The 11,013-nt window shown below is 38.6% G+C and overlaps 2 protein-coding genes across 2 annotated transcripts; both read right to left on the bottom strand.

Annotated features, from left to right (window-relative positions):
* Positions 1-2,677: 2,677 nt before the first annotated feature.
* Positions 2,678-3,949, bottom strand: LOC136064490 (uncharacterized). Its single transcript, XM_065766275.1, has one exon. It carries the CDS (start codon positions 3,947-3,949, stop codon positions 2,678-2,680), a length of 1,272 nt encoding a protein of 423 aa, XP_065622347.1.
* Positions 3,950-9,036: 5,087 nt separating this feature from the next.
* On the bottom strand, positions 9,037-10,772 carry LOC111986009 (transcription factor MYB1-like). The gene is made up of 3 exons (XM_065766279.1): positions 10,513-10,772; positions 10,143-10,272; positions 9,037-9,875 (listed from the first exon to the last, which is right to left on the bottom strand). The coding sequence occupies exons 1-3, from the start codon at positions 10,643-10,645 to the stop codon at positions 9,272-9,274; spliced, it is 867 nt and encodes a 288-aa protein (XP_065622351.1). The 5' UTR covers positions 10,646-10,772; the 3' UTR covers positions 9,037-9,271.
* Positions 10,773-11,013: the final 241 nt, after the last annotated feature.

The raw sequence follows: 11,013 nt of genomic DNA, 5'->3' as shown, positions 1-11,013 counted from the left end.
CCAAGGCACTTGTGAGTGACTTGGTCCGTCCTTCCACCCGTAGGTAGTAGGACTTAAGTTTTGTACCAAGGCACTTGTGACTTGGTTCGTCCTTCCACCCGTAGGTAGTAGGACTTAAATGTTGTACGAAGACACTCATTGGTGGCTTGGTTCGTCCTTCCACCCCGTAGGTAGGAAGACTCAGAATTTGTACCAAGGCACTTGTGAGTGACTCGGTCCGTCCTTCCACCCATAGGTAGTAGGACTTAAATTTTGTACTAAGGCACTTGTGAGCGACTTGGTTCGTTCTTCTACCCGTAGGTAGTAGGACTTAAATTTTGTACCAAGGCACTTGTGAGCGACTTGGTCCGTCCTTCCACCCGTATGTAGTAGGACTTAGAATTTGTGCCAAGGCACTTGTGTCCGTTCTTCCACCCATAGGTAGTAGGACTTAAGTTTTGTACTAAGGCACTTGTGACTTGGTCCGTCCTTCCACCTGTAGGTAGTAGGACTTAAATTTTTTACCAAGGCACTTGTGACTTGGTTCATCCTCCTTCCACCCGTAGGTAGTAGGACTTAAATATTGTACCAAGGCACTTGTGACTTGGTTCGTCCTTCCACTCCGTAGATAGGAAGACTTAGAATTTGTACCAAGGCACTTGTGAGTGACTTGGTCCGTCCTTCCACCCGTAGGTAATAGGACTTAAATTTTGTATGAGAATCGGGTGCTGTTAGCATCCTTGATTGTCAGTATCCTTGGTTGTCGATCCATCCCATTGGGATGAGGACTAGGTGTCCGTCGGCTTCCTTTTTGTAGTGTTTAGTCCTCTGAAGTCTTACTGAAGCGTTGTCATTTGTCTTATGCTTATATGTAGGATTGAGCATCCTTCTGCATGGTAGGCCATTGATGCACTGCCCCGGGACGTGTGATGCCCGAACTTTCAACCTTCGGGATGCGTTGTAGTCCTCTATTAGCGTGCCATTCTTAAGATATTTTGTCCGTCTACCTTTGTTCATGGACATGCATCCATCTTTCTTCTTTTTTTCTTTTTTCTTTTTTTTTTTTTACTGTTTTTTTGGTGGCCATCTACTTTTGTGCATCCGTCCACTTTTTTTTTTTTTGGTGGCCGTCTACTTTTGTGCATCCATCCACTCTTTTTTTTGTCCATCTTTGTTCATGGACATCCGTCCAACTTTTTTTTTTTTTTTTTTTTTTTTTGTTCGTGCACTTTGGTCATAGGCTTCATTTTTTGTTCGTCCACTTTTCTTCATGGACTTCATTTTTTGGTCCGTCTAGGACTTCTTCATTTTTTTGTTCATCCAGGACTTCATCATTTTTTGTCCGTCCACTTTGTTTATGAACTTCATTTCTTTTTTTTTTTTTGTTCACTTTTTCTCATGGACTTCATTTTTTGGTCCATCTAGGACTTCTTCATTTTTTGTCCGTCCAAGACTTCATCATCATTTTTTTTTCTTTTTTTTTTTTTGTCCGTCCACTTTGGGTCGTCATTTTTTGGTCGCGGACTTGTTGAGGTGACTAAGTGTTACCTCGTCACCTTGTTGGTCGTCCACTTGGGGTCATGGACTTTTTGAGGTGACTAAGTGTTACCTCGTCACCTTGATGGTCGTCCACTTGAGGTCGTGGACTTGTTGAGGTGACTAAGTGTTACGTCGTCACCTTGAGGGTCGTCCACTTGAGGTCGTCCACTTGAGGTCGTGGACTTGTTGAGGTGACTAAGTTTTACCTCGTCACCTTGATGGTCGTCCACTTGAGGTCGTGGACTTTTTGAGGTGACTAAGTGTTACCTCGTCACCTTGATGGTCGTCCACTTGAGGTCATGGACTTGTTGAGGTGACTAAGTTTTACTTCGTCACCTTGAGGGTCGTCCACTTAAGGTCGTGGACTTGTTGAGGTGACTAAGTTTTACCTTGTCACCTTGATGGTCGTCCACTTGGGGTCGTGGACTTGTTGAGGTGACTAAGTTTTACTTCATGACCTTGATGGTCGTCCACTTGAGGTCGTGGACTTGTTGAGGTGACTAAGTGTTACTTCGTCACCTTCTTGGTCGTCTACTTGGGGTCGTGGACTTGTTGAGGTGACTAAGTGTTACCTCGTCACCTTGATGGTCGTCCACTTGGGGTCGTGGACTTATTGAGGTGACTAAGTGTTACCTCGTCACCTTGATGGTCGACCCCAAGACTAAGTGTTACCTCGTCACCTTGATGGTCGTCCACTTGGGGTCGTGGACTTGTTGAGGTGACTAAGTGTTACCTCGTCACCTTGATAGTCATCCACTTGGGGTCGTGGACCTATAATTTTCATCCTCTTGGGATGATTCGTCCACTTTGTGGACTTATAATTACATCCTCTTGGGATGATCCATCCACTTTGTGGGATTCTTTACCCTCTTGAAATGATCTGTCCATCTTGTGGACTTTGTAGGAATGCAGGTAGGAAAACATAGTTGTGTCTGAATATTCCTCTTATTAATTAAAAAATCATGCATTTGTAGAAAAGTACTTGCCCCCTTGGGCTTAAAAACATATTGTAGCAGAAAATTGACTAAGTAAAACTAGTAATTGTAGAAAAACTAAATAAATTGGGAAATTAGGGAGCGCCGTTGTTCTTCATATTATCTCACTGGTAGTATTTCTGTAGGTGCTCCGTGTTCTATAGGTGCTGCAGCTTTTGATGTTGCTAATCCGTCCTTTCCTTGCTGATGAACTTCTGTAGTTTTCCCTGTCTAATAAGGGTTTCGATTTGCTGTTTTAAGTCATAGCAGTCAGCCATATCATATCCGTGATCACGGTGGAAACGGCAATACTTGTCCCTAGATCGCTTATTGAGATCTCCCTTTAACTTTTCAGGAAAGGTCAGGGATCCTTCGTCCTTGATTTGCATTAGTACCTGGTCTATTAGGGCAATCAACGGGGTGAAATTCGTGAATTTCCCTGCAGGGGGCTTGGAGCGTTTGTCATCCTTTCGATCTCGGTCCTGTCGGGCATCTTCCTGTTGCTCCCTTTTTCTAGGCTTTTCCTCCCGAGCCAGCAATGCGTCTTCGGCATTCATATATTTGGTTGCCCTGTAGAGTACTTCTGACATGGTCTTTAGGTCGTTATTGTATAAAGAGAACAAGAACTTACCCTTCCGCAGCCCATTCGTGAAAGCTGCTACCAGTATTTTGTCATCGGCTTCATCGATCGAGAGTGCTTCTTTATTGAAGCGCGTTATGTAGGATCTCAGCGTCTCGTCCTCTCGTTGCTTGATACTCATCAAGCAGGCTGTGGACTTCTTATACATGTGCCCTCCAATGAAGTGCGTAGTGAACTGGGCGCTCAGCTCCTTGAAGGTGCTGATGGAGTTTGGCGTCAATCGGCTGAACCATACCCTTGCGGGGCCTTTGAGTGTTATGGGGAAGGCCCTACACATGATCTCGTCTGCTACTTTCTGAAGGTGCATTAGGGTTTTGAAAGTTTCTAGATGGTCCACAGGATCCTTCACGCCATCATAGCTATCTATATGCGGTATGCGAAATTTATGGGGTAGGGGGAAGGAGTTCACGGCCGCAGTGAAAGGCGAGTCGGTGCGGTTGACCAAATCGTCAAGATCACTGGGAACTTGCCCCTTGAGCGCGTTCATCATAACCTCCATTTGTTCCTTCATCGCCTGCATCTTTGCGACGATATGTGGCGGAGTTGCATCCGTGAGGGATGGCATGCTCAAGTTCTGCTTCTCCGGTTTGCTTGGGGCGTGGCTGCCTTCAGGTTTCTCCTGATTCTTTCTCGGAGTGCTGGTCCCTTCCTGATCTTCTTGTTGGTCATTCGGTGCTGCATTCTTTCGACGCAGCTGTTCTTCCAAGTCGTGGTTCTGTTTGGTGAGGCGTTCCACGGCAGCAGCGAGAGTTTGAACTTGTCTCTCGAGGGCAGTCATGGGTGGTTCCTCTCCTTGAACGTCGTTAGTGGTTGCCATTGAGCGAGTGAGTACCATGCAACCCTTTTGTCCGGGAAATGACAATATGGCTTACGAATCTCAACTGTTGTTTCCCACAGACGGCGCCAACTGATGATGTCGAGAAATTCACCAATGAGCCACACGATACCTACGCGCTCGAACGTGAACCTGCACAACACAAAGAAGGAAACCTAACAGAGAGCATCGGTGTGGTGCCGGCCAAATACCCTCCGAAAGTTAAGTCAGAAATATTCTCACGATTCTAGGGTGCTAGAGAGGGTAAATTATGCGTACCTTGGTTTGTGAGGGTATTGGAGCTTTTATAGTAGTAGAGGGTTGACATCTCTTCCTTGGCGCGGAAGTCTTTTCCTTATAGGACTCTTCTTGTAGGATCCTGAACGTGATGGACAAGATATTTCCTTGTGGGAAAGATTTGTATCTTCCAGAATCCTCTTTATACTAGAATTCCTTTAATCTTGGGATTCTTCAATGTGTGCCGCAAGTATCTTGCGGCTAGGGTTTCCTTCTTGCTGCGCAGCTATTCGGACCCGTCACTATCCAGTCCGTTCAAGCTGTATCCGTTCATAAAAGTCTGCAGATATTGGGCCCGTCCATTATCAGCCCACGGAGGATGGCCCAGGCCCATACCATGGAAATTTTCCCTCTTCAAGTACTAATATTTGAGTACTACTTGCTTGGCGCGATCAAGGGCAAATTGGCAGGTTTTTAATTTTTAAAAATTGGAACAATAAAACTAAATTAACTAGGTACTAAATCTTGATAATGATTGACTAAATAGATTTTTTTTTTCTTTGAGATTAGATAAAAATTATATTCTAGTTTGTTTATATACGCTTTTTCTTAAGGATTTGAACTCTAACTCCTTACTCCTTATCTCACAAGAATTTATATTTGCGAAGTGACTATTATGCCAAGTATGCACAGTTATCGAGTATTCATTAAACACTAAATCAAACTAAAAGATAAAAATCAATGCATCTTTTTAATATTCATTAGAATTCTAACGATTTGCACACAATGCTATAACTAAGGTTCAACTTTAGATTTATAAGTTTTTGAGCTTTGACCTAGTTTGTACTTTCTTCGATCAAAATGCAAAAAAGGACACTGTTCATGATATACTTGTACTGGTTCATGTTGGCTTCGGCTTCTTTGCCAAAACATTTGCAGACGAGTTTACTTCACAGCATAGACAAAACAAGACATCAATGAGACAATGACAAGATGGAGTTAGGATTGAAAATTGCTAGGGTTGAACCTGATTTTAGCTTTATATCTTGGTAACCAATAACATGATTATAATCCAAATTAACTGTGAGTTACATGAATCTGTTCTGGAAAACCAGAGTTTGTATGAAAGACAGTAAAATAGATAAAAGTTTGTTGATGAGGTATGGGTAGGGAAGCTTGGATATGTTGGGCCCAAAAACAGTCCCTTTAACATATGAATTCTATATAGGACTGTCCAAGGACTTGTTCAAACTGATCCAACTGCTGGACCCAGACTGCTCCTTATGATTCGAGTGATTTTTCGATGGCAATAAGTACTAATATTTGAGTACTACTTGCTTGGCGCGATCAAGGGCAAATTGGCAGGTTTTTAATTTTTAAAAATTGGAACAATAAAACTAAATTAACTAGGTACTAAATCTTGATAATGATTGACTAAATAGATTTTTTTTTTCTTTGAGATTAGATAAAAATTATATTCTAGTTTGTTTATATACGCTTTTTCCTAAGGATTTGAACTTTAACTCCTTAGTTCTTATCTCACACGAATTTATACTTGCGAAGTGACCATTATGCCAAGTATGCACAGTTATCGAGTATTCATTAAACACTAAATCAAACTAAAAGATAAAAATCAATACATCTTTTTAATATTCATTAGAATTCTAACGATTTGCACACAATGCTATAACTAAGGTTCAACTTTAGATTTATAAGTTTTTGAGCTTTGACCTAGTTTGTACTTTCTTCATCAAAATGCAAAAAAAGACACTGTTCATGATATACTTGTACTGGTTCGTGTTGGCTTCGGCTTCTTTACCAAAACATTTGCAGACGAGTTTACTTCACAGCATAGACAAAACAAGACATCAATGAGACAATGACAAGATGGAGTTAGGATTGAAAATTACTAGGGTTGAACCTGATTTTAGCTTTATATCTTGGTAACCAATAACATGATTATAATCCAAATTAACTGTGAGTTACATGAATCTGTTCTGGAAAACCAGAGTTTGTATGAAAGACAGTAAAATAGATAAAAGTTTGTTGATGAGGTATGGGTAGGGAAGCTTGGATATGTTGGGCCCAAAAACAGTCCCTTTAACATATGAATTCTATATAGGACTGTCCAAGGACTTGTTCAAACTGATCCAACTGCTGGACCCAGACTGCTCCTTATGATTCGAGTGATTTTTCGATGGCAAGAGGTGGTCAGTGGTAGATTGAAGTCTCTCCAAAAACTAATCCTTTTGGTTTTAGTGTCAATTTTCCCAGATTAAAATCTGACACAATCAAACCTATTTTGACAAAAATCTCAAAGAGATTTCAGATCAAGCGGCGATCTTCGTCCTGATTTGGCGGAGATCTAAAACCAACTGGATTTGACACCTAAACAACCTTATGTGAATAGTTGGCTTTGACCTTGTTACATCTTGGGCAAAGCTTTATGTTAGGGGGTGTAGTGAACGAAGAAAAAATAAAGTCTCTATCCTACCTCTTATATTCCATTTTATACTTCACTAGTCATGATTTGTCGAAAAATTATATAATACTTTTGGAGTACAATAAATATTTACTTTCCCTTTTCATATAAATAGTGGGTGTATTGTGAATTTAATAGTGGGATCTATGTACTATTACGTAAGAGAATATAGTATACAATTATAATCTTGTTATATACTGTTTCTAAAAAAAAAACAACAAATCTTGTTATATATTCTTTTTACTTTCCTTATAAAATAACAAAATTTTAAAATGAAAAAAAAAAAAGTTATACACATCACATATATATTATAATTGATAGATCATAAAATGGAACACAAGAAGTAGGATAGTGATTTCTCTATTGGCTTTTTTTCTTTCAAATATCCAGTTTTTGTAAAAAAATATTTCTGAAAAGCCACTGTCCAAAGTTACTTAGTTATGTAGCCTCTTTTGAGAATATACTCCAGATCTGGTGAATAACATTTTTCTTTGACAAATCAATAATTGACAACTATTGATCGAGATGCGTGCCATGCAGAGCATGAAAAGGCCAAAGCTGTTATGGGTTTCAGCTGGAGCACCACTTGTGTCTAGAGCACCATTTAATGTTAGTCCCCATAATTAATTATCCTTTGTATAAACTCTTAAGTGAAAGTTAGTATTTTGTTAATGCCAAAGCAGTTCTTTCTGATTTGGATTCTTTCTTCTTGTGGGTATGTTGTTTTCCTGAGCCACACTTTTCTAGAAACTTATATTATTAAAAGGTTAATTTATTAAAATATTAAACGTATTGACATTCTTCTCTTATTTGAGTATTGCAGTTAGATATAGCTGAGGAATGTTTAAAGCGTGCAATGGACTTGGTGATGCTAAGGGGATAACACAACTTGCATCACTTGCTAAAGACCCTGATTACAGATTTGAGCTAGCCATACAGCTTGGTAGATTAGAGGTTGCAAAGGTAAGTCCAATTTGTTTATGTCATGGGATATGGGTCTCCTTGAGAGCATTTTTCTACTTGAGCATGTGAACATTTCTAATTTCCTTTTGAACAATGGTATAGTCCATTGTTTGTCCAACAAAATGATTCATTCTCACTGTGACACAAGTTTTAGGCATGTGGAGTTTAGTTACTCCAATTTTAGATATGCAATTGGATTTTGGATTAACTATTCCATGGAGAGTAAACTAAGTTATAGATGTTGGTAGTTTTTTCACTTGAAATTTTTAATGACTTGTACAAGTTGATAGATGTTAAGATTTCCTTCAACAATTAATTTGTTGGTTGGCACACACTTGTCCAAAGTTGGTGAGAGATAATATTCTTTACTAATGATAATAATAATGTGTGCGCTTTTGTTGCATTTCTTTTAGTAAAAAAATGTGTATTATATTGTAAGTCATAATTAGCAATTGTATTTTATAGTCCTCACCACAAATTTTATCTAAAGTGCACTGTGAGTTAATTGCCCTCCTCTCTTGCATTTTATCTTTGCAAGAGAAAAAGGGCTATAAAAAGAACAGAAAAGAAATGCAACTGGCCTAGGGGGAGAAAAAAACGAAAAGAAAAAAGGCTATAGCCGCGTTTTTAAACGCGGCTAAAAATATGTCCTATAGCCACACTTAAAAAATGTGGCTATAGTTGTCACCTATGGCCACGTTTTAAACGCGGCCATAGGTCCAATCCTATAGCCGCATTTTAAACGCGGCTATAAATCCCACCCTTAGGCCGCGTTTAAAACGTGGCCATAGGTCTTGCCTTTAGGCCACGCTTCAAAAACACGGCCATAGGTCTTAGCCTATGGCCGCGTTTAAAACACGACCATAGGACCTGTCCTTAGGCCGCGTTTAAAAAGTGCGGCCATAGACCCCCTCAAGCCTATAGTCACGGGTTTTAGGCCACACTTAAAAACACGGCCTAAAAAAACGCAGCTATAGCCCAATTTGGCCTATAGTTGCGTTTTTCTAACCTATAGCCGCGTTTTAAAAACGCGGCCACAAGACCTTTTTTTTGTAGTGATCAAACATATAATACATCTGTCTTCCCTATTTCACTTTTAAGTATTTGATGGAATTAAAATTTGCTAAATTCGAGTTCCACATGGGATATTTTATTTTAAAATGCCACATTAGACGACCCATGTGAGTGCTCATTTGCTTAAAACTAGAACTATACTCATTTTTTACTCGAAACTCAATTTTAGCAAAATTGAGTTTCAAAAGTGTCTACGTAACTAAAAATTTTTGGGCAGAGGCTTTATTACTTTTTGCAAAAATTAAATGTTTGGCAAAAGATGCCTATTTCTATTCAGTAAACAAATATAAAGATCAATTAAAAATAAGCAGAAATGATATGGTCAGTGGTCACATTAGCCAAATATATTTTTATTTCACAATATACAAAAGTAGAGAACTTGGGGTACATATCTGATATCACATAGAATTTCTATCCCAAGTTATATAAGTGAATGATTCAAAGAAAAATTAAAAGAGAAAGTTGCACCAATGATTTCTTCTTCATAGGGTGTGATTCCCAATTAATTATTATACCAAACTTATAAGGAGTTTAAAAAAATAGGGAACAGTAATCTCCAATGCAATGGCTTAGAATTCAAAGAATGAAAGAGGATGGTCCAAAGAAGACCAGAGATTGTCATTAGCGCCACCATTATTATTAGCTACTCCTTCCATACTCTCATCCAACATGCATAGATTCCAAAAATCCACATCCAAATTATCACACATCAAAAGCTCATTGAGCTCCTCAATGCTAAAGCCTAATAAGAAGTTTTGTGACTCGTCCTCTTCAGAAAAAGCCAATGCGGATTGATCATCACTGGATTTTGATTCCTTTGCATCGTTGTCAATATTCACCAAGTGTATATCCTTGGTAAGATGTTCTACAGTGACCATATTATTATTATCAAAAGCTTCAAGCTTGTCAAGTTGTGAAGTTACAAAGCCCTTTGTGCACCTAAATGCCTTGGTCTTAATCGCCTTATACTTGTACACACTCGACGTTGTGGAGGGTTTGGTCTTATGGGGTTTGGTCTCAGGGAGTTTGGTCTTATGGGATGGTTTAAGAACGGTTTTCTCAGTACTTGCTTTCTTATAACCATTATTCAGCTTCTTTTTAAGGACAGAGTTCCAATAATTTTTTATTTCATTGTCTGTTCGTCCAGGCAGCCTCTTAGCTATTATAGACCATCTGGAAAAACAAATTAGTGAAACAATATTTAGTACGTACGTACTTAATTAAAGCAATAGTAAAAATTTCAAAGTGCAAACTAGTATCAGTGAACTGTTGTGATTGGTGCAAAATAAAAATAGTATTAGTAATGAATTCATATGAAAGTGATGTTACTCTAATTACAAAAAATTATGTCAACAATCATGAAAAAATTGTGAAAAATGTTATATATCCTTAAACTTAATGGATTATACAAATTGAATTAGGAAGAATAATGGGAAATACCGATTGCCTAAGAGCTTGTGAAGCCTAATAATGAGGTCCTCTTCATCAGGTGTAATATTTCCTCTCTTGATGTCAGGATTGAGATAATTCACCCACCGAAGCCTGCAACTCTTTCCACATCTCTTTAAGCCTACATGCACAGAACAACATATATATATATATTACATTTGTATCACTTATACATTAAAGGTAAAGGACTTTCACTAAGTTATATAATACAAAATCTCAAGATAAAAGTATATTTTGTTTATTTATTTATTTTTTAATAACTTGATAATTGGGGGAGTGGGGATTTGAACTTGGAAGTTTTCATTAAAAATATTAAAATATGTCAGTTAAGCCAAGGCGTTTGTTATGGTTTTTGACTAACCTGCTTTCCTTGGAAGACTTCTCCATTTTCCTTCCCCATGGGTTGCGATGTAATCTTTGAGCATTTGGTCTTCTTGAGCAGACCAAGCTCCTCTATTCACTCCCACCTTAGAACAGCAAGGATTTCTACCCATTTTGAGCTTAGTATCTCTCTCTCTCTCTCTCTCAAACTCACATGCACACAGGAAAGCTAGTTATGTATATTATAGTAGTAGTGGAAAGCAAGCTAGCTATATATAGTAGTGCTAATACCCTTTACCTAACAAAAAAAAAAGGCTATATTTTATGATTGGTGATAATTTTTTTTCTCCCATCTATAGGACCAAATCCATCATTCATTCCATTGAAGTTTATAAACTTTAGGAGCGGAATAAACAATTCACCCAAACTTAATGATGTTTTTTGGATTTGACCATATCTTTTTTCCAAGATCAACCTAAAAGTCAAGTCTATGTAGTCTGTAACAGCCACCGCAGCTAATTGTCAGCTTCTTTGAGGATCC

The sequence above is a fragment of the Quercus suber genome, unplaced genomic scaffold, assembly GCF_002906115.3.
Source record: "Quercus suber isolate HL8 unplaced genomic scaffold, Cork oak 2.0 scaffold_697, whole genome shotgun sequence".
NCBI classification, from domain to species: domain Eukaryota; kingdom Viridiplantae; phylum Streptophyta; class Magnoliopsida; order Fagales; family Fagaceae; genus Quercus; species Quercus suber.
The sequence above is the reverse complement of the archived record's forward strand: the minus strand, read 5'-3'. Positions and strand labels throughout refer to the sequence as shown.